This window comes from Mastomys coucha, unplaced genomic scaffold, assembly GCF_008632895.1.
Source record: "Mastomys coucha isolate ucsf_1 unplaced genomic scaffold, UCSF_Mcou_1 pScaffold11, whole genome shotgun sequence".
NCBI classification, from domain to species: domain Eukaryota; kingdom Metazoa; phylum Chordata; class Mammalia; order Rodentia; family Muridae; genus Mastomys; species Mastomys coucha.
In genome coordinates this window covers 14,678,503-14,702,553 of record NW_022196893.1, presented here as the reverse complement: position 1 = coordinate 14,702,553, position 24,051 = coordinate 14,678,503, and the positions used below count along the sequence as shown (strand labels likewise).

Sequence of the window (24,051 nt, the reverse complement as noted above, 5' to 3'; positions counted from 1 at the left end):
CACACCTCCATCCCTCCCAGGGGCTCCTAGCTCCGCCCCTTGTGACCCCCCACCGCCTCTCTCCAGTCTCCTGGGCATCCACTCAGTTTAGATGAGATTGCTGATTGGAGCAACCGTGTCTCCACTGTTGTTCTGTGAGAAGCGGCTCTGGCTCTGTCCCGCCCACTGAGGTGGGTCCAGCATACACCAGGCAAGCTGAGGCCACAGGGATCAGAGGGGATAGAGACCCCCGCCCCCCCCCATCTCATGCAAGGGGTAAGGTGAGGCCAGCACCTCGGGCTGTGCTCGGACCTGCCCTTTGACACATAGGTGCCCACATTCCTAGACAAAGATAATTTGTTTTAAAGGACAGAGAAGCTGGATGACGGTGACACATATACCCCATGAGCCTTCAGTGTCCTCGAGCAAGTGAGCCTTGGGGATGAGTGATGTCAAAGTGGCCTTCAAGAGATTGGACAAGACAGGCTATGTCACAGAGACTGTTGTGGGGTGGGGGACCCAACGGCCAAGGACCATCTGAGGATACGGGTATTCCAATGCTGTCTTATGGGTGAACCCCATTTGCCTGATGGGGTTCCTTGAGTCATGGCAGTGTCTCTGTAAAGAGTGATTGAGAACCATGCTCCTGAAGGTGTGTCCCCAGCCTGGTTCACAGGTCCCTGAAGTGGGCACACCAAACCCCAGGTGACTATAGTCAGCGCAGAGTAACAGATTGTTAGAGTCCACTTGGGCCAGGTGCACGAGGACTCACCAGGAAGAATCCCCACATCCCCTCTCCCCAACACATGGCAGAGTCCTAGCCTCCACACCAGGAGGGCTCTGTACTGATGGAGGTTTCCAGTGCTTTGCAGGCAGCCATGTTTCTGCCTGCCAGGAGCTCCGGTGGCATGCTGGCCCCCATGGACTTCATCTCTCCCAGAGCCTAGCCTGCAGGTTGGGGTCATTCTTCCTGTTCTGCAGAAAGGGAAACTGGGGCTGAGGGGGAGTGAACTTGCCATACCATCACAGGTCATAGGTGCCAGGGCTCTGAACATGGCAGGAAGCAGAGAGGGGCCAGCCCATGCTCTCTTCTCCAAATCTGGGAAGCCTAAGGATTTAAAGTCCTAGCTGGGCACGCCAGCTCACGCCTGTTGTCACATTGCTTGGGAGGCTGAGGCAGGAGAATTGCTGCAGGTAATAGACCAGCCTGATCTATGTAGAAAGAACCTTGTCTTCTGGGAAAGGGCTGTGCAGGTGTCTCCCTGAGATGTGTGTTACTATAGTGCTTACCGGCAAGGTTAAATTAGGTAGAAAGCCCTCACAGACAAAGAGGCTTCCAAGGCCGCCTCTAAAGTTAGATTTAAACTTGGACTTGGTAAACGAGATCCACCTACTCCGCTCAGTGTAAGGGGGTTAAGGTGGGTGCTTGGATCCAGAATGAAGCAGAAAGGTGGGTGTGGGCGAGCCAGCTGGGAGATGCTGCAGAAGCTGGCCTCTAGCCTATAAAACACACATTGCCAGTATCTAGCTCTCTGTGAGGACTTAGCATCCGAGGTCATTAACCAGAAGGAAAGGGGAAGGGCAGCTTTATGGTTGCAGCCTCCCTGTGAGCTACAGGAGGCCATGTTCTCTGGCCTGTCAGTTTCAAGTCTCTCAGTTTCTGTATATGGGCCCTTCTTTGGAATACTATGCAGGAACAGAGCTCTCATGTTCAGGGTTGCTTATTCTTTGGGTCTCAAGTGACACAGCTTGGCATCTCTGTGAAGCTAGGGACCGTGGGCCTCAGGGAAGCACCACAGTGGTCTCTTATTTATGTGGTGTGAGGTTCTACAACAGAGAGGACAGGAGGTGAGCTGCAGGGTGGGAGGAGGCTAAGGGCAGGGAAGAAAGACTGGTTCAGGACGGTCACCAGAAGGGAGGGGACAGGGCATGCAAACACATCGTTAAATGCCACTGCAGATGCCACACACCTGTCTTATTTCTAGGCAACATAGCAATACTATACCCTTGTAATGTTTTATAGATGTCAAAACCCTTTCCTATTTAGCTCCCACATCCTAGCAGGCTGAGTTTACACACAGACCCCAGGGAGCTTCAGGCCCTGACCCTAGATGGAGCTGGATTCACATTACTTCTCAGGTTCCCAGGACATCATGGTATCATCTCCCCATATCACATGGCTTCTAGCATCCTGACAGCATGAAGCTCCGTTTTCTTGGCTCTCCTTTCAGATGGCTGTGCCCCTGGTACTCATATCCCTGTACTTCCCAGCCAAAGACTCACTCACGACTACCCTTAGCTAGGTCCCCCCTTACGGTGAATGTGCGGAAGCTGAGAGAGGTCAAAGACTTAGCTGAACAACCCAGGGCCAGGGACTGCCCCCTCTGTGCCTTGCTGTACCTCACTGTGCTCTGCTGTGCCCTGCTGCCTCCATGGCTCCCTGAAAAGCTCTGTAGTATTTTGCTTATATACACTCCCTGCTCCAAGGTGTGCCTAGCTTGCACAGAACAAGAAACAAGGCTCAGGAGAGCTTCTTTTAAAGTAAGAATTTACTTTAAAAGAAAGCGTCTTAATCTACCACCTGATCTATGTTTCCATATGCACTAAGAATGAATGGTTTTCTTTCAGCAGATGGAGAAGCATGTGCACACTTTTTATAACACGTTTTTTACACCTTTGCAGTTGACGGCTGCATGACTCAACCCACCGTTTGTCCTGAGTACCGCACAGCTCGACCGGACCCGCAGTGTCAGGACGACAGCTCTGCTCGTGGCGTGGGCACTGCCACTCACTCATAGGCTGGGGCCTCCATTGGCCAGGAGCATTCACTAGTTTTCCCTCTGCTGTTGCAATGTTTCAGGCATTCTCTGCACTGGATAAAGAGGACACAGGGTTCGTGAAGGCTATGGAATTTGGAGATGTCCTGAGGAGCGTGTGCCAGAAGCTAACAGATAACCAGTACCATTACTTCTTGAGGAAGCTAAGACTTCATCTAACCCCCAACATACACTGGAAGTACTTCCTGGAGAACTTCAGCTCCTTTGTGGACGAGGTAAGGCAGCCTCCCTCAAAGCAGCTCGCGGGGACAGCCGATTGGAACGCCATCATTAGAGCAACCCAGATGAAAATCTGTGATGAAGGGTGCGGGGTGCCGGAAGGGAAATTGTATCCTCTACTTGGCGGAGAAGTGTTAGCTTGTTTTAAAGAAGCCTGGGAGCTTGCTTTGATGTGCTGGCTTTAGCGTTCAGGGGACCTTAGATCTCAGAAGATCTGGCATCCAGAGACATGAGGCCCACTGAAGCCAGGCCAAGGGGCAGAGCCCCAGAGTGGAACGTGGAGGTGTGGTGGTCCTGAGAGATGCACAGGTGGAAGGTAGAAAGTCCCCTGGGAAGCCAGGCAGGCCTCGGGAAGCAGGGATGGCAAAGGCCGGACTGCTTCCTGTGCTACGTAAGTGGCCCTGCATCGATGACAGCAGTTCTAGCTTGGAGGAGCGAGGAGACACCATTCCACACAGCAGCCTGTGCTGAGAGAGGGAGACACAGTTGCTGTGACCCTACCCTTGATGGAGGAACAAAATCGTGCAGTGGATACAGCACAGAGAGCTCGCACTGGCTAGGCTAACTGTTCTCTGAGCTGGCTCATCTGGGCCGTTCTTGATGTTTTTTCCAGTTGCCAGCATATGTGTGGCCATGTGTTGAACACTTGAGTTCACTGACCTCAGTCATAGCCACCTGGTTAGGCACCTCCTAATAATAGGCCAATCTTAGAGGTGAGGAATCTGGCCCAGAGATGCTGGGTGATCCCCCTGCCTCAGCCTCCCGGTCTTGGGATTACAGTCCTGAGCCAGCATGCTCAGCTTTCACTCATGTTAATATGTTGGCTTTAGTTCATTCACATAATCTGTTATAAAGCTAATCTCCATGTAAAATGGGAACACTCTCTGTCGAGAGCATGCTAGTATTCTTGTGTGTGTCCTTACCCTCCTGTTGAGAGCATGTTGGGTTTCTTCCATGATAGGCAAAACCCCTGTGCCTATGTCCTGTGGCACACATGCCTACATATGCACATATGGGATGCACGAGTGTAAACGTGAATGTGCAAGCATGCTCACACACACTGCTGCTCCTGTGAAATGGCTATTGGCATGCACATACATACATACACACACACACACACACACACAAACGCACATGTGCACATGCATACACGCACACACACACACATTGCTACTCCATGCGAAGTGGCTATTGGTCCTAATGCTGCCTGCAGTCTCTTAGGTGGCTATGCAGTGCCCACTCTTGTGGGTGGCACATCAGGCTTCCTGGTGCTGCATGGCCCCACCAGTCTTGTTTTCAGCCACATTAGCCTTGCCTTGGTTTGAATGAGGTCAGGCTGTGATGACAGGCCCTCTGTCCCCTGGCTGTTACAAAGACCTCCTTCTAAAATCTGTGGCATGATTTTAATCTTCACACATGGTGGTCATCACTCTTTCCCATGATTATGCTGCTTTTTGTCATCCTATAAGAAATACACTGTTTGTTGTGCAAAGCTGAGAAAAGGCAATGCTCATGTGACTCCCCACTGTGACAGTGACTTGTCAGTACAAGGAAGCAGCAAGCTCCCTGTGTGTTTCCTCCTTGTTAACTGGGTGAGGGAGGTGCGAAGATCTGCTCTAGCAAGCATTGCCCCACCCTCTCCTGCCTGCAAGGAGGGCAGCTTCCAAGCCAGCACCTCTGTGCCCTTTGAAGACTGCTTTTCCCGTTTTTTGAATGCATTTGGAGCTGTGCGGAGTAGAGATGACGCTGAGGATGTAGCTGGGTGTCTTGGCCTTTTCCACTTCCAGTAAATGGTGCCAGGCCACCTACAGGTGGAAGGTTGATACTCAGGAGCTCCCCACTGACGCTCTTACCCTGAGCATTTAGAGCGTTCCCACTTTTGCCACTGTGATGTATTCTTCAGCAAACAGTCTCCTTTGTAAATCTACATCTACACTTTACAGTTCTCAATGTCTGTGGGGGTGCTTGCACATATGTGTGTGTATGTGTGTGTGTGTCCACGCTTGCATGTATGGGCATATGCATATGCGTGTGCATACACATGGAAGCTGGAGGTTGATATCACATGTCTTCCTCAATTTCTCTCTGCTATATTTCCTGTGGTTGGATTTCTTGATCGGCCAGTCTAGCTCGCCAGCTTACCATAGTTCCTGTCTCCTGGGGTTGGGGGTGGGGCTGACATCACAGGTGGCCCACTACACCAGCCCACTTTGTTGTTTTGTTTTGCTTTTTAATTTTTTTGGAAATCTCATTAGTATTGTATTTACATAATTTCCAACCTTTCCCACCCTATTCAAACTCTTCCCCTGCCCTTCCCCCTCCCTCTCAAACTCGTGACTACTTATTTAATTATTGTTACACATAAGTATATACATATACATAGAGACAGAGGGAGAAAGCATGTTGAATCCATTTGGTGCTGCTTGTGTGTGTGTGTGTTTAGTGCTCGATATTAGATAAACTACAGAGCTCATCTTCGGAGAAGTCTGGTTGGCCATCTCTTGGCAGCCGTTAACTGCCTATGCCCTGTCATCTAGGGGTGGAGTCTTTCGAGATTTCCCCTCCATAGTGGCGTGTCCACTGATGTCATCATTCAGATCTTGTTTGGGCAGCTGTATTTTTGAGGTCTCATGGCTGCAGCTTCCCTGTCTTATGTAGAAGAAACAATCTCCCAGCAGACTCTTGGTCCTCTGTCTCTTAACAGGTTTTCAGCCCTCTCTCCTACAGTGTTCCCCTGGGGCTCAGGTGTGGGGTTGAGTTGTAGATGTTTCAGTTGGGACGGGGTACTCCATGGACATTTTGACCAGTTCTGGCTTTCTGCGATGTCTCCATGGGTGACATCTCCATCCATGGTGTTTCCATCTCTTGCACAAAGGGGTGAGAGCGGTGCTTATCTGTGGGTCTAGCAATGTCTTCATAATGCAGTTGGGGCTTGTGCTGGCTTAGGAATGCACCTCCCCAGTTTCTACTTGGGTTCTAGAATCCTAATTCTCATCTTCATGCCAGAGTGATGAACACTTTATTTCCTGAACCAATCCCCAACTCCCAGACCCTATGTCTATATTTTATGGAATCCCAGAGCAAAAATGTCTGGGGTGAAAGAGCAGGAATATCTTTATCGATCTTGAAAGCCTCTCCTGGTAAGATATTTTTAAAACAATTTTCTGTGTTAGATTACATCACCTGAAATCATCACTGTTGAAGGTTATGTAGACAGTGCATATGGCTCCAGGGAACACCTGTGTCCATCACACACTATTTAGCCTGAACTCATAGCTTTGAAGGGAAGAGTTGAGACTGTCCCTGTGCATGGCAATATGGCTTCTCTCCAGCCTCTCTGCATGAGCCTTTCCAGCCAGACTCTATGCGACAGGGTTTGAGGTCTGCTAGAGGGTTTCAGGACTCTTGTGATTGATTTCAAATTATTTTTAATTTTAAAAAATTATGTCTACTTGTATGTGTCTGGGGTGTCTGTGTCCACACTGATCAGAGAGGTTAGAGGTGTTGGATCTCCTGGAACTAAAGCTACAGGAAGTTATACATCACCTAGTTAGTGTATACTCCCTGCCTTCCAGAGTACCTGCTCCAGACTAGGGCACAGGGAACAAGGCCTAGGTCACACGTCTGATGCTAGTGTGTACCGCAAAACAAGTAGGAAGCTGGTGGCAAGCCTGTGTGAGAGGGAGGCTTAGAGGGGAGGGGCCTCCCCAGAGATAGGAGTGATCAAGGCACACAGTCTGATGGAAGAGCCTGTCTGCAGAGAGTCAGTGGTGTGCTCCCGGGAGAAGGCAAGCTCTGCAGGGAAGGCTGTCATGGCTCTCTCTGCATGACAGGCTTAGGGTCCTACAGTTCTTGAGTAACTTGATGGAAGTGGAAGTGTCCAGGTCTGCTCAGGCTGTACAACAAAAGATCTGTGGAGGCTAAAGAGGAAGGGTGCATACCTGGGGGGGGGGGCATTATGTCCTCACAAAGGACTCAGCTCAGGGCACATGCCTCCAGGCCTCTACCTGAGGTACTTGGAACCCCTCATGTTAGCTGATACGGCAGCGGTTCTCAACCCCCCTAATACTGCAACCCTTTAATACTGTTCCTCACGCTTTGGTGATACCCCCCCACCATAAAGTTCTTTTGTTGCTGCTTCATAACTGTAATCTTGCTACTGTAATGAAACATAATATAACTATCTGATATGCAGGATATCTGATAGATGACCTCCAAAGGGGTTGTAACCCACAGTTTGAGAACCACTGTATCATGGGTTCTCTTTACAAGAGTCAATCTCATCTCTAGACACACTTTGCCCAACACCCTGTGAGGGGTCTGGAAGAATGGCCAATGGAGTGATGTTAAAAGTGCTTATCAGTGGAACACTGGGGAGAGCTAAGGCCACCAAGGCAGCTGTGTACACCTTCTGTACACCTTCCTTCATCAGGGAGTGATTGTACCACAGTGAGACTGGTCTGGGGGTGGTATACCAGAGGTAGCTGACAAGCTGAGCCAGGGACCACAGGCTTAAAGGACCACCAGGCCCGCTGTGAAGGGGGACACAGCAAGGCACCATGGGGGTGCTCAGTTTGTCCCGTTTACTCATCAACTGGGGCAGGAAGCAGGGACACAGAGACCACCCAATGGCTCTTGAATGCTTTTCAGAGTGTAGATGCCTTGCTCTGGGACACAGAGAATGGCTGGGGACTCCCCACTCCATGTGACTGGGGAATGGAGTGGGGGTGTGGAGAATAGGCTTTTGTCACTCAGCCTGCTACAGCTTAATCCCAGGCTCTCACCAGGAGGGAAGAGAAGTCACAAGTGGTAGGGCTGGGTAAAGTCACTTCAGCTCATTAAGGGGATACCAGCCATCCGCTCCCTCTAGGGACACAGGAGAGGCAAGTAATTAAAAAGAGATTACTGTAGTGTAATTAAAGAAGCCAACACCTTCCTCACAGAGGGATTCAGCAGAGATTACCCCCAGCCAAGGCTACTTGACTCTTGAGCTGCAGAACTGTACTCACGCCCTCGGTAGGACCTCAAGTGTATGGAAAGAATGAAGATCGTCATCTGGCCCCACCTGTTTCTCGTGTTCAGTGAACCTCAATGTCCCTTCTCAGACATGTTTATGATCTCACGTCTTGTGGCCTTTGTGCAGACGTGGGACTAAGCCCTGTGATCCTGGGTCCTGGCTCCTCACCAGTGTAGTTAGTGCTTTGCAAGAGCAGAAGAGCACAAACCCAAGGCTGGAGTCCCACTGTAGGGAGGCCCAGGAGTCCACCTGCAAGCCAGGCCTGATGCACTTCCCATGCACACAGGAAGGCCAGCCCCAGGGCTGCAGAGGTTGCATGGGCCCACGAAGGGGAAGGTGACCCTAGTATTCCTCACCACTGGGGATTGACCTCTCCAGCATCCAATAGGGAGGTGAAGTGTTTGACTTGAAATGTGGCCCAGTGGCCAGGTTACAGGACAAAGCATTGAGCAAGAGACAGGCCCCTTCTCATGCTCCTGTCCACCCTCAGCCAAGCTCCTTCTCAGCTCCAGAAAAGCATTCCACACCCAAGTGCTTTGTGTGGAAGACTATCACCTTGCCTGCTCAGTGTAGTTTTGGATCTACTGAGTAGCAGGGATTGGTTCAGTTCAGTGGTGGCACTGTCAGCTGAGCATACCAGGAGCCAACCCCAGGGCCGCTCTGTCAAGGAAATCCTGCAGAGAGTGGCTGCAATACAGTGGTTGCCCCCACCTTCCTCCCTCCCTCCCTCCCTTCCCCCCCTCTCTCTTTCTGCTGAGTAGTACTCCATAGCTCCTCATCCAGCAAACTGGGCACCTTGGGGTCCAGGTGTGCGGTGGACAAGGGGATGCACTCAGAGGACCCCATTGGGTGATGCACCTTCACAGAGGTGGCCATGGCCACTCCTGTGGAAGCCTGGGTTTGGACTGTGCTGAGATACTAGCAGAAAGAACAACTTGCCCACCCACCGATCGTGTCTGGCCAGCCACAGTCATCTTCTTGTCACCTCAATCAAATATCACCAGACAGGAGGGCATCAGGCAGGTGCTACAGGCCAGCCACATCCCAGGCCTTCCCATGAATGCTCTTCGCTGATCCTCTCCATATCCCTGCATGCTGGGGCACACTATATCAGTGCCATCCTTCAGGAGAGGAAATCAAGGTTCGGAGAGCCATGGCATCCCCCCAGAGCTAGCTACCCAGGGGTGGGATTAGAATCCTACAGCCTGGGGACTTAGATCCGTACCTTACCCCCTCGGTAAAGTGAGAGCTGCTTCATGGTCCGCCGTAGGGCTGTCTGTCACACAGATTCCTTGCCCTGTGGTTGGCACAGCTATGCAGGACCCCTGGCCCCAGCCAGCACCAAATATCCACATTATTATTTATACTCTAACCTATTTGAGTTTGTGCTGAATGTTTGGCGATGATGTGGTCGGTGGTGTTGGAATTTATTTGAGTAGAGGAATTTATATTAGCATTTTCCGAAGTAACTTCGCACCTGAGTTTATTGGGCCATTAACGAGCCAAGGGGGTGGCTTTGATTCTCTGAACTTTGTCAATTTCACACTTGAGAAGGATCTGTGAGACAGGGATTTTCACAGGTCTGAAGGATTCTGTGTAAGTGCCCACCTCCTGCCTGAAGTGAGCCGGAGAGCTAGGACAGGAGATGGTGAGGGGAGTGGGAAGAGAGTTAGGATGCAGGCAGGAGTGGTTTTCTGATGAGCTCGTGAACCTGGAAGGGCAGACCCATAGGCAGAGGCATGCTGGAGGAGCATTTTGTGTAGTCAAAAGTCTGGGGAGGGAGCACACACCAGATGTGGTCAGGGCATGGAGAATGGGAGAGGCAACCAGCAGGCCCTGTGGGCGAGGCCACAGTCTCTGTTCCCCACCCCTGGGGGCATCTCTGAATGTCCTCTGGGACAAGAGGTTTTGGTCTTTCAGTCACAGCCCTAGGACAGTACCTGGCAACTGCCCTGTAGCGTTTTTAAGTTTCTGATTCTTCTTCCAAGGAGGCTCTTGTGTTGTGCTTGGTTGTAGGAGGAGTCATCATGCCAGCCTACTGTGTATCTGGAGTGGGACTACTCTGAGATCTGTCACTGGCAGGGGGACACCATAAGCCCCACTTTTCAGAACCAAGCCCTGTGCCTCAGAAAGCCCCAGCCACACATGCTAGTGGGAGGATTTCTGAGACTGTACTGGGTCTAGCCTGCACTCTGTAAAGGTAGCACGGCCAGCAGCTTATTGGGCTGGGCGTCAGCAAGCACTGACAGAGTTGGTTGAATCTGGGGCCCTTTCCAGAGACGTTGTGGAAGCCAGGAATTCTCTGTGCACATCTGTAATCAGCAACCTCAGGAGGAAATATTTATTTTGACTCAATTTGATGAGGGGATGTAGCCCATGGTGGTGGAGAAGGAACGGTGGCAGGCAGCAGGCTGTGCACAGCTCTATGCTGAGGGCAGCTTACTCACATCTCCTAGGACCAGGAAGCAGAAAGGGGACAAGAACGTGGACTAGGAATCTCAAAGCCAGTGACGTACTTCCTCCAGCTAGGCCCCACTTCCTATTGTCCCCACCATCTCCCAGCTGGGCACCAGATGTTCAAACACACGAGCCTGTGGGGATACATCACAGCAGCCTTCACAGTCCACACCACCAGGACACTTGGGATGGTGCCTGGGGTGGTGATGGTGTCATGCCCCACTATGCAGACAGTCCTAGGTCTTGACACCTGCCCAGTGGTCTTCCCTGGGCCATGAGTACCCCCTTTCCTGCCTCCACCTCCGTGTGTTAAGCAGGCACCACAGGTGAGCAGGAACATCTTCCTCCCAGAGCTCAGACTTCATTTTCATCTAAGTTTTCAATGCCTTTTTTTTTCCTGGACAGGCAGTTTTGCTGCTATTATTTTTAGATTCATTTACCCACTGTAAATATAAATGAAGGCACAGTACAATTAATTTCCCTGCTAATCAAAATATTTGATCGAATGAAGCAATTTTTCAATTTTTGGAACTAATTATAACGTTCTCTAGAAGGGAGTGCCGAGTTCAGTGCTGTTTCTAATTAGAAGCCTCTTGCTACCTGCCGAGTTCTTGTAGATAGGGTTTCAGAGGCTCCCCACTCTGGGGGATCATAGGTAAAGCTGTAGATTGTCTCTGAGTCCTGGCAGCAGAGCCGGCTCTATGAAGCATGGCTGGATGGGCTAGCTCTGACCTCCAGCAGTAGATTGGTACACCGATGGGATTCTAAGCCAACATTGGAATGGATCTCTTTAACCCACTTTGTCTGAGTCTGCTTGCTCTAGGGCAAGGTCACTACCACGTCCAGTACCATAGGTGCTTCAGTAGTGTAAAAGTCACCAGGAGCTGTTCTTCCTCGGGTATGCCCTGAGGCTACACACACACACACACACACACACACACACACACACGCACGCACGCACGCACGCACGCACGCACGCACGCGCGCACGCTCTGTCTCCCTACCCTGTGATTCCTGTCCCAGGCACCTTTGCTATAAAGCTGGTGGAGGGTATGTCTGCATCTGAAGCCAATGGTGGTGTCTTCTCCCTTTAGAAAGAACATTCCTCTCAGTGAGAGGGAAGAAAGCACCATTTCCCCTTTCAGATGGAGCACAGAAGCATCAGACTGGGACCCATCTGTCCCTTCTTGGCACCCATGGGTGCTCAGCGAGGCTGCTGGGGGCTGAGCTGAGACAGTGGGAACCAGAAGGCCAGAGCCCACAGAAGCCTGGTCTCTGCTCCCACGGTTGCATGGGATCTCTGGGTGTCTACATGGGGGCAACAGTGCCACGACGTTGCCAGTGGCTTGAGGACCTTCATGCCAGTGCTTTAGAGGTAGTGACAGCAGCGGTCCCCGCAGATGGGATTTTCAGCGACCTTGGTTTCTCTGAGCTTTCCGAGTGACCTCCACGGAACAGTAGGCATCACTGTGGTACACAAACACAACTCTAGCTGGAGTGAGCAGTTACTGCGTCAACCAGGGGTTCCATCTCCTTTTCTGCCAACTCAGTCCCTGCATGTCATCTTGGACAGCATTTGAGGTCCTCCCTTTCCTTCCTCTGCCCCCAACTTTCTGGTGAGAGGGGATGATCTCACCGTCACAGTGCCCTGTTGTCTGGCTGGCAGTGGGGGGGGGGCATGCTTGGCCCGTACATGGTTAGAACGTAAGTATCACTCTTCCTGCTCTGTGCCTTCATGACAGTGTGTCAGGAGGGCCATGTCTTTTCCTGAGGGTCTCCCCCTTACCTAGGGGACTTGGCCTCTCCCCCAGGACACTAAGTTCCATATGAGCAGAGCATGGAGAGCCATTCCCTACCTGTGTCCCCAGGTGAAGTAGGTATGCTGCAGATACCAGCAAGCAGCTGCCTATCCCAGCGTGAAGGCCTACTGTGTGCTTGCCCAGGGAGAATGTCTCAGGCAGGTGTGTCACCCACTTCTGGAGCTGGGACTTGTCAGTCTGACCACTGCCTTCTGGATGGAGCTGCACAGATGGACAGCAGGGGACCTGGGTCAACATCCGAGATGTGAATCTGGCCAGAGCCCTGCCTTGGCACAGCCGCTCAGACTATAGGCGTGTGGGGCATTTGTGGATTACGGTGCGCACAGGTGTGCACATTTGTGATCATTCCTTATTCGGCTATCCTGTGGTCCTCTTCCATTCATTCTCCCTCCTGCATTCTAGATGCTCTCTTGCTAAGTGTTTGCTTGGAACCATCTAGCAGCTATAGAAATAGTTTGTTCCCCTAACCATGCACGTAAGGTTATTCATTATTGCCAATGCTTTATGTGTCTTGTTAATTTTCTCTCTTTTGTTTTCTAAAGTGGATATGGAATGAGTCAGGGCTGAGTTGACCGCAGGAATTCTTTTCATTTGGTTGTTTCTCCTCTCTAGCATGGAGATGATCAGAGTTCCCATTTGGCTAAAGCAGAATCTTTCTGCCTTTCCATTTCCTTGCCTCCAGATAGTTGATCCACAATTACCACCCAGAGCAGGCAGAATCCTGCCCAGTCCCTCATTATACCACTGGCAATGATGGCATCATTGTGTGTCTGCAGCCTGTTTCTTGGTTCCACTATGCCCCCCGATATCTCCCCTATCTCCTGGGGATTCTCTCCCTGGGAGACAGAGGACAGGGACCCTTGCTCTCTGTGAAGTTCATCTGTCAGCGTGTGACAGGAAACTGATGAGAGAGGAGATGGGTGGATGAGGCTCCAAGATGCCACAGACTGGAGGAGGAATGGAGACAAGGTACGAAGTCTTCTAGGGCAGTGCCATAACCCGGTGTTCCACAAGCCAGCAGGAGCCCTCAGTTGGAATAGGGCGAGTGAGGTCACAGAATGTAGGGGCCCATTGTGAAGTTAACCTCTTGTCCTGGATCTCATAAGGGTCTGGTCTTGATTGGGTGGATGCTTCTGGAGAAGAACCTGCTCAGAGCATGCCTAAACATGGGCTCGGGAGACTATCAGAGTGAGGTGAGATCAGGGCTGAGCTGTTTGTGGATGGAGTCAGAGAACAGTCAGCAGATGGCTGCAAGCCTTGGGTCGAATATAGAGCTTCCACAAGCTGGGACAGAAGCCATAGAGGATCACACTGTGATGCTCAGGGGGAAAGGCTCATCTTTGATGAAACTGATGAGCCTTGTTTGGGCTCCGCCTCTCACTGAGGCCAACTATCAAAGGCCACCGCACTGCTGTCTAGTGCTGTCCAAGCAAACAGGACTCTTGATCAAAGGCTCTATGGAAGGGGCTGATGGTCTGTCACCTGTGGGCCGAGGCAATGCCCACCAACACAGAGTGAGTCTCAGCCAAGCTCTGGGACTCTCACCAGGTCACAGGCACAACCAGCTTCAGTCTCTTGTGGCCATGCCTTCTCCAAGATATACTTTTCAGTTGATCTTAGCCAAAAGGCCAAGAAGTGATGATAGTGTTTGTTTCAATCATTGATTTAATTGTCAAAATGTCTATTGATTCCCATCCCCCATATATCCAATGAAGGTGTGCAGGGAGAGAAGGATGGAGAGATGGAGACTGTGTGTACAACCTCAGCTGTTATTCCTCAGGAGCCATCCACCTTGTTGGAGATAGGATCTCTCACTGGCCTGAGAATCCATTAGCCTATGCTATGCTATGCTGGCTGGCCCATGAACCCCAGAGGTGCTCCTGTCTCCATTCCCCCCATGCTGGGATTGTAGGGCACACCATCCTACCCTGTCCTTAGGGTAGGACCTGGGGATCTGTCTAGTTCAGGTCCTCGTGTGCCTCTGGGGCAGGTGCTTTACCCACTGAGAAGTCTCCCCAGACCCCAGAGAGGGTTTCTTTTTTTGGAACCTGAAAAGGGCTTGTGGCTTGAATCCGACTCTCTCAGTCAGGAACATGGCCTCACCCTCCACTTCTCCCAGTCACAGTAAATGCGAGTTTCTCTCAAGAAGCTCAGTTTCTCTCAGGATCTCACCCATGGGTGCAGTAGCCTGTCATCAATAAGCGATGTGGGACTCTCGTCACTTCGCCTTGTCCCTCGTCACAGCTAGTGCCTCTCAGGGGCAGGTATTGCTCTTGCAGTTTCAGTTCAAATTGGACCACTTTCCTAAATCATTTGGAACCTTTCTAGTCCATTTGTCTGTCTACCAGCAGCAATGTCTCCAGCACGGTTATTCTCCATTTTCTTACCTTAACTCAAGAAGTGGGTTTTGTAAAAATGGGTATAGTAGGGGATCTGTCACCCCAACCCAGGGAAGCTTGAGGCATAGGGACACTGAGTGAGACCAGCCTGGGCTCCATAGATGAATCACAAAATAAGTAAATGAAGCCTGACTATTTAAGGCTGACAGCAGCCAACAATGCCGCTCAAGCCTGGAGACCCGAGTTCAGTCACTGGAACCCACATAAGGTAGAAGGAGAGAAGCAACAGCACAGGGTCATTAATTCACGACCATCACCTCACAGACTGGTCAGTTTTATTCCCCTTCAGTAAAGGAGGAGACAGGCAAAGAGTGGGCAAACCTTTCTTGAAGAGCCTCCCAGCCCAGCAGCGGAAGAGTACAGTCGAAGCTAGCCCTGGGCCTGCTTTTCTCCCATACTGAGCTCCCACAATGTTTCAAGTATGATTTTGGGCTTGGAGGTGGGACTCCACCCTCTGCTCTGTGGGTGCTGACACCCAGCGGAAGGGCAGGGATGCTAGGGGATGCCGAGCTCTGGGACTCACACTTCTAACCATCTGAATTCAGAAATGCATGAGACGCACCAGCAATTCCACCTCAGTTTTTCCCAATTAAGAGAATGATGCCCATTTACTTTCCAGATGACTCCAAGTGGGCATGCAGACGACTCTGGTACCCATGGGTGGTCGGTCGGGGCTGGGATCTGAGTGGAAGTGTGTGGTCTGTGCTTCCTAGGACACTCCCAGCTGCTGTCAGGGCTTGCTAGTTTCATAAAGCATGCCGCCTGACATCGACGGAGTGCAGACATTGCTGCTGGATCACTTAAAGTGTGACCAAGTGTTAGAATACTAGTTGGGAGCATTTACTGTCAGTCTGCCGATTATCTAGCATAGCACTGGTACCCACAGTAAGAGCCAGTGTCAAACAAGGACCATGATAAGACTGTCAGCAAGATACAACAGGCCCAGGGCCAGGATTGGCTTCTCTTGTCCACTGGCTATCACTGGCCAAGTCTCCTTTGCCAGCAGGGTATCACTGTCTGCCCAAAGGCCTTCTTAGGTTCAGGAGGTTTGCCACACTCGGCAAGGAGGTACCTGTCAAAGCTGTTTCCTGCCATGCAGGAAGCTAAAACCTCTATTAAGACATACTTTGAGCCTTTGGGTCTCCCAAGTGTGGCTGAAGCATGGTGCCCAGTCTCCCTAGAAACCTGACCTGGTCACCGTCCCCCGCGCCCCCCCCCCCACACCTCCCAAAATAAACTGAGTCCCTGCCTGTTTTCCCAGCCCCTTTGATGATGATATTTCAGGAGTGACTACTCTAGCTTGCCACTCCAGTCCATCTATCCCTATAGTGAAGTGTCAGGCACTGAACATAGGGTTTAGTCCTCCTGGGGGCCCCCAACTGCAAGCCCTTTACTTGCTTGTAATTATAATGAGCCTCTGTCTCCATCCAGGAAGTCCCTGATCCTGGACCAGGGTGTACATGTCGCTGGGCTCCCCAGAACCCTGGACAGCTCCACTCACCAATGAGCTTTCTGGGCAGTCCAACTTAAGTCCTTTTGCTAACCTAATGCAGTTAGCATTTTACTAACCGAGCCATCTCCCCAGCCCTTGGATGTCTTAAACACAACCAGAGAAACAGCCATCAAGAGGGAACAGGAGAGAGTTTATAGTGCACCGGCCCCTTGGGCTTCTCAGCCCACCTTCCAAGGGCAGAATGCCACCCTGAGGACCACTTTCCTGGCAAGTGAGCCTGGGCTGACCTGTCATTAGAAATCATGCTGCATCTGCTCCTCTCTTTCCCATTAAGCGTTGCCTCCCTGCACCCAGAGACAAAAGAGGCGTCTACTGTTCACCCAGCAGATCAATTTTCATTCTGTTCTCTGCAGACTGCAGATGAGTGGGCAGAAAACATGCCCAAGATCCTGCCCCCCACGTCCCCCAAAGAAACATCCAACAGAGACATCCTGGCACGACTGCAGAAGGCTGTAGCTTCCCACTACCACACCATCGCTCAGGAGTTTGAGAACTTCGACACCCTGAAAAGCAACACGGTCTCCAGAGATGAGTTCAGGTCCATCTGCACCCACCACATACAGATCCTGACGGATGAGCAGGTAAGAGTGCGGCCACTCACCCCAAGCAGGTGCCAGAGCAGACAGTTCTCCACTGCACTTCTTTTTTTCCCCCCTTAATGTTGAAGGTAATTTCCTCCTCCTTTTCTTTTTTTCCTTTCTCTTTCTTCACCCTCCCCTTCCTCCTCCTTTCTCTTCCTTCCTCCCTCATTCATAAGCTCTCCCTAGATAGCCCTTAATAACCTGGAACTCACTTTATAGAGAAAACTGACCTTGGACTTGGGTTGGTCTTCCTCTTCTGCCTCTGCATTGCTGGGAGCGCCTGTGAGAGCTCACATGCCCTGCTGGGGTCTTAGTTTGTTGTAAACCATACTGAAACTCACAGAAGCCTCTGTTGCTCTAACAGCTGTGGACATTTCAGTCAGGGTGAGCTTCATGCCCCTTTTGCTGTTAAAATGAGTCCCAGCTCCCAGTCTCCTGCACCTGCAATCATCCGGTTCTGGAATGATTGACATCGATTTCCCTCACTGTGTTACACCCTGGGGCAGCACGCTGTGCCAGTCATGTTGGTGATGGTGCCAGAGCACTAAGTACTGCTTAACCACTGTCTTGTTTCCATGATCTGGCTCACCCGCATGATAAAAACTTACCTCACACTCAAAGGAGTCCAGCAGCTCCATGACTGGGGGAGGGGACACAGCTTGGAAACCTGTGGGTACAGTCGACCTTCTGAGAGAGAGAGAGAGAGAGAGAGAGAGAGAGAGAGAGAGAGAAGAGAGAGAGGGGAGAGAGGGGAGAGAGAGGGAGAGAGAGAGGAGAGAGGAGAGAGGAGAGAGGGAGACTGACTCCAGTGTTGAGTCTGAACTGTATGAAATGTGTTGCCAGCTATCCACCATCAGAGCTAGGTCTGCCTGGCTGTTACTTCTGGTGACAGACCCCAGCCCCTCCTTACAGGCAGGTCTGTGGGGTGAAGGAAAGTCGACATTTAGCCTTATCACAAAGGAGGATCTCTCAGTATGTTGTGACTTCAGCCCCTGCCCCCAAACAGACATGCCTAGCAAATGAGAAAGATGCTTGCAGATAATAAAGTAACTCGGGCTTCTGCACCTGTCCAGCTGTGCACCTGTCTAGTTGTGCACCTGTCCAGCTGTGCACCTGTCTAGCTGTGCACCTGTCCAGCTGTGCACCTGTCTAGTTGTGCACCTGTCCAGCTGTGCACCTGTCTAGTTGTGCACCTGTCCAGCTGTGCACCTGTCTAGCTGTGCACCTGTCTAGCTGTGCACCTGTCCAGCTGTGTGCCTGTCCAGCTGTACTCCTGGCCAGCTGTGTACCTGTCCAACTATGTGACCCAGAAAAGTCAGTTGGCATCTCTGTATGCTTCCCACCATGTTCCTGGCACCCTTCTCTCCTAGCCAGCTGCCTTCTCTGCGCCTGCCAGGACCTGGACATACAGATCCTGTGTCTCTTGCTGCCTACTCCTCCTTCCAGATTCTAAGCTGGAGGAAGCTTTTCCCAGCCCCACTTGGCCCTTCCAGCTCCCTCCATCCTCTCAGTCCCCATGTCCCTGGTCCCCTGACCCCAGCCTTGGCCTCTGAGCAGGTTTCTGGTTACAGCCACCAACCTTGATGTGCAGCAAATGCACAGAGTCAGCAAGCCCACCTGTGCACACGTGCTGATGGATGCTGGGCTGCTGTCAACAGACGGATTTTCCCCTGCTGCTGTGACATAATACCTGACAAATGCAACTTTGGGGAGGAAGGGTTCCTTTGGCTCACGGTTTGAAGATGTAGTCTGTCATGGAGAGAAAGCATGGTGACAGAAGTCTGAGGCAGCTGGCTATGATATATGCACAGCCAGGAAGCAGGGAAAAATGGCTGCTGGTCACTTCTACCTTTTATTCAGTCCAGGGCTGCAACCCATTGGATGGTCCTGCTCATACTAAGGCTGTGTCTTCCACCTTAATTAGTCTAATCCAGAAAACTCCACACAAATATGTATAGAGGCTCATCTCCTATGTGATTCTAGACCCTATCAAGTTGACAGTCAATATTAATCGTTCTAGCAGAGGAGGGACATGGAGGTCAGTGAAGTGGGGCTCATGAGGAAGTGCAGGCTCCTGCTTGTTGGGAAGGAGCCAGTGGGAGCTGAGAGGGCATGGCCTGGTACCCGCAGGGGGGTATGGCCTCCCTGATAACAGGATGAAGTCCCATGGAAACAGAGCAGTGCAGACAAGGGTACCCCAAACCAGGAGCAGCAGATTTTATTGATTGCTGCTGCCAGCAGCCTGAGAGCAAAGCAGCCCCACCCTGTCCCCAAAGGATCTGCTTTCTCAGAGAATGTTTAGATGGTAAACATACTAAGCAAAAATAGACAGTTCCTTAGCCAACGATGATGCTATATGTCTCTTTAAGGGCAGGAAAGGGGTACAGACAGGGAATAAGAGGCATGCTTGATGCTAGCAGGGTTGGGAAGGCTCTCTGAGCAGGTAGCTTTGAAATGAAGACCTGGCTAGTAGGCAGGGTTATCTGGGAGCAGAGGGGACATGGATGGCAAAGGCTGTGATGGGACTGGCCATTCACAGATGGCCAGTGCTTTGAGGGGTGGGCAGTGGGGAATAAGCCCAAGCCTGGAATCTGTCCTGTAGGATAAGAGCCAATCAGGAGACTTTTGTCTTTACTCAGGGGTGTGAGAGGGATGGCCTTACCCTTCTCCAGTTGGCCTGACCAGGGGTTTTAAACAATGGCACTCTGGCTGCTGTGTGGAGATAGAGGGATGCAGGGCAGGGGACATGGTAGACCCATGACAGAGGGGACAAGGAGAGTGCTGAGGGTATCAGAGCCAAATCCCACATTGTGTGACAGTGTTCACAGTGAGAGTGGCTGTGTGCTCTGTGAGCAGCAGTAGAGTGAGGAGCTGGTGTTGGGCAAAACAGGCCAATGAGGTCCAAGGTGGGCCATCCACATGAAGCAGCAGAGGTGTGTACATAAGGCAGAGGCTGGCGGATGGGCAACATGAGAGTGATCAAGAGACAGAACATGCCTAAGAGCTTAAGATGCAGGCTGAGGGTGCCAAGAGCAGGTAGAGCTTGGGGGAAACAGGGACTGAGAGATCCAGGGAACAGGAAGGACCAGAAGAAAAGACCAAGCAGCCACAGCCACAGTAGGGATGCTGGGTCAAGGGGAAAGCTGGAGGGATGCTGGATGTGAATTGTGTGTGCACATGAGTGTATGCTTGAGTGTGCAAGGAGGTGTGCACATATGTATATAAATATATTTATGCACATGTATGTGCACCCAAATGGTTGCACACTATATATGTGTGTATGTGTGTGTGTGTATGCATGTGTGTGTGTGTTCTTTTCTACAACGCCCCTGCAGTTGTGGACCCTGCATTGATAGCTCACTCTTGGCACCACTCTGGGCTATGGTCACCCCATCCTCACCTTGCCCACGGTTACAGGAACACCAGCTGATCCTCTCCTGAAGTTTTTGGAGCTTCTTGCCATGCAGGCATCACCTGTTTGTCCACTTGTGTGAAGCGGGTCTCCTCAGTGCTGGGGACTCTGTGGCCTCCTTCATCTTCAGCGTCAGCACTGTCTGTCAGGCATTCATTCTTTCGTGGGAGATCGCCTCTAACTCCGCTGTGCTCCACCAGATTGTAAATGACCAGCACCTGGGTCTTTGTGCTCTGTCCAGCCAGGAGTGTCCGCGAGCAGCTCAGCTCTCTGGTGTTTCAGTGCCATTACATTGGCTCCCCTGGAAGTCCTGGTGGTGCATGCCTGTAAGACCAGTACTGAGGCAGGAGCATCACAAGCTGCCTGACAGTGTGGACTCACTCTATGAGTCCTTGTCTCCAAGGGGGCGAGGAAGGGGGGACCTGCCATACTCTATTGGGTTGCACTAACTGGGCTTCCTGTCTAGCTTCCCTTCCTCCCCCTCGCTGTGAGCGTCCCCATTCTGCTACGTTGTTACTGTTTGGGATCTTCCTTGCCTTTAACACCTGTTTGGTTTGAGTCTAAGAAAACACTTGTAACTTCGAACCTTCAGTTAAGTTTTGTTTAACTGCCATCATAACCACTTTGCTCAAGTCAGTCCTTGTTATGACTTGCCGGCCATGGCTGATACCTTGGGCCAGTTCTGAGCAGCAGGCAGGTGACCTTTCAGCCAGTCGGTCTCTTGGGTTTTTTGTTTTGTTTTGTTTTGTTTTTTTCTCGATTTGTAACAATGCCCAGATCCCACAGTCCTGCTAACCAGGGCTGTGGCAGTGGTTTTCCCTGAGGTAGCCTTGATAGAACAGGAGTGCTTCAGGTTAAATATATTTTCTCTAGAGATACTTTCATATATCAAATGTCAGGGACTCCCGACGAACTCTTATCTGTCTGTCTGTTTTTCTAAAACCTAGCAACAACCATGGGTGGATACAGAATGCTTACCCTACATGTATACATGTATCAAGATAGACATCTAGCTTTTCTCATTCAATTTCTCAACTCAGCGGGCCATGCTGATAGGCTTCATGATAGTAAAGCAAACATGTACTCCTGTTGTGAGCACAGTTTGGTCAGGGTCTGTTGAAAGTGTTTCCATGGTTGGAGAGATGGCTCAGTGGTTAGTGCTAGGAGCACTGATTGAGCTTGCAGAGGACCTACGTTGGGTTCTGACCAAAATGGCGGCTCACAACTGCCTGTAATGTCAGATTTAGAGAACCCGGTGCCTTCGTCTGTCCTTGACAGGCTCCTGCATGTGCACATACAAACGTGTACACTCTCCCTTCCTCTCCCCTCCCCTCCCCGCCTTGCTTGCTTTCTCTTTAAACTTAAAAACAAAGTTCTGCCATGCTGGATTCCATGGCAGGTACCTTGGTGACAATTTGTGTCAATGTTTGTGACTTTAGTCTGTACTTTCTTGTGTTGTCCTTGTCTTGTTTGAGTCAACAGCACAGCAGCTGTGTAGGTGGAGTCTTGTTTTGTTAGTGGGCCTGGGCAGAACTGGGCCACCAGCTTCCTGAAAGCTAAGTTAAAAATGCCCATAAGGGAAATCTTTAGTTTGCCAATGTGTTTCTCTGATGGTTACAGGGCCACTTGGGTTTATCTGTTTTGGTGGCTTATGTTTTTCCAGGAACTTGTCTACTTTTCGATCTGATTGGCATACTCTGATTCACCATGGCATCTATGTCCTCTTGTCAGTTGGTCTTCGCCACGTGGACCACACAGGTGGACCACACCACGCACGGTTTCCCCCAGCTTCATACCTCAGCCCTGCCTGCCCTCTTAGCTTTTCTAAGGATCAGCTTTCAGCTTGCTGGGCTTCTGCTGTGTTGCTGCTCTCTCTCTCTTGTTCTCTCTGCCTTGGCATAGGTTGGATGCAGGCTTTGAATTTCAGCTGCTCTTCCTTCCATAATAGGCATTTAAAACTGTACATTTCTGTCTAATTACTACTTTAGCTGCATCCAAATTTTGATACATAGTTGTAAAATTATAATGGAGCTCCTAGTCTCTTATTCCTATGTTGGGTCCTTTGATTTAGAAATACGGGTGGGTTTTTTTTTTTTTTTTTTTTTTTTGTTCCTGAATGAATGTGTTTTTAAAGAGTTATTAACTTATAAATGAACATGATTTTAATTAGAGAATGGTACTGGATCTTATCAGTTATTAGAATTATCTGAGATTGGATGTGTGGTCATTCTTTATAAATGTGTCATTTGTGGCTAGATGGTATGTTTTGAATGGAGCATTATGAAGCATTCTACACCTGCTGATTGAAACCAGCTGTTACTCTTAGCCTTAGCTAAAAGTATTCTCTCAGTTAGCTTGGCCCATCACCAGCTGAAAGATGTGGATACTTGCAACTCAGTGTTAGTTCTATCAAGTTCTAAGAAAATAGTTTTTAATCTTAAAGTCTATTTAATGTGATAGTAGCATAGTCTCTGAGCCTTTCTTTCATTTAGAGTCTATTTGGTATATCTATTTAAATTTCTTCAAATCTTTTATATGGCTGACATTTTTGTTTTGTGTGCCAGGTTTTATGAGCAACACATAAATGGATTCTTAAGCATCCTCTCTAGTGATCCCTGCCTTTTTACATTGAGTGTTTGGCACGTTTATATTTATTGTTGTTCCTGTTGTCTCCACTTACTTCTGTTATCAACAAAACCCAGTTTTCCACCATGCTCATTTCCTTTATATGTGAAAAAATGTAATTTCTTGACATAATTTGGATTGAGCTTTTAAAAGCACCCTTTCTAACATAGTTGTAAAAAGTTACATACTTTCTTACTCAATAACTAGCTGTTACCCTTAAGTGTTTGAATTTTTTAAACCAGGTTCTCTGGTTTATGAGGATACTGAGTTACTGTGACTGGGGGTGGGTGGGAAGGGGGAGCTCCTTGGATTTCATGTTACTGTTATTAGTATTTTATCTTTCTCCTGTAATTTTTCTCTACAAATTAAGTCCCCATGGTTCACTGAGCCGGTTGGTGTTTGTTCTGTCTTGCCTTCTTTACCTAGTCCATCTGAGGCCTTTCCTCTGCTTCTGTGAAGTATGACCTTTGATTGTGATCTGTATATGATAAATTAAGTTTTTTAGAAACATGACTTTATTTTGCCCTCTTTAGAAAGAATTTTTTCCTTTATTTTATTTTATTTTTTTAGAAAGATAATTTTTAGTGCATAAAAATTATGAATTTTTCAAAGATGAAGTGACTGATAATTGACAGTTTTTCACTCTGCTCTCTTTTGGTTTCTGTTGCTGCTCTTGAGGTTGCATGTTGGTGCTCTGTGGGACCCAGCTACACAGTCAGACCTTGTAGATGGCTCTGCTGCAAGGTTATAGGCCCTCACTGGCCCACCATCATGCTGCTCAGTGCCCCAATTGGCCATACCAGATCTGTTATTAATCTATACATTGGTTGCTTTGAATTTTTTTCTAATGATTGCATGTTTCATTTTTAAAAACTTTATTTTCCTTGTCTGTCAATTGTGTCTTTAATGTTTGATTTTAACATGATCAGTTATGGCCGCTGATCTCTGCTATCTGGTATCTGAAGGCACAATCAGCTTTGACTTGTCCATGGTAACTTTCTCATTCATATATGCGGTGATTTTGTTTCTCTGGAAGCCATTGTTAGGCTGAGTTTATCTAGACGCTGTTACACTGTTGCTGCATTTAGTTATGCAGTCAACTTTGCAGGGGGAGCTCAGTGCAGGGAGAGGTGGGAGTGAGCACCTGAGAGTCAGGTGAGGGACACAGGAGGGGTGGGAGTGAGCACCTGAG

The 24,051-nt window shown here is 49.9% G+C and overlaps 1 protein-coding gene across 4 annotated transcripts in view; it reads left to right on the top strand.

Annotated features, from left to right (window-relative positions):
• Positions 1–24,051, top strand: part of Efcab6 (EF-hand calcium binding domain 6) — a 203,569-nt gene that overhangs the window by 171,505 nt on the left and 8,013 nt on the right. For all 4 annotated transcript variants that reach the window (XM_031351264.1, XM_031351255.1, XM_031351274.1 and 1 more), the window contains 2 exons: positions 2,840–3,031; positions 16,595–16,822. In XM_031351264.1, the coding sequence (XP_031207124.1) occupies positions 2,840–3,031; positions 16,595–16,822 (420 nt within the window). The remainder of the gene's footprint in view (positions 1–2,839; positions 3,032–16,594; positions 16,823–24,051) is intronic.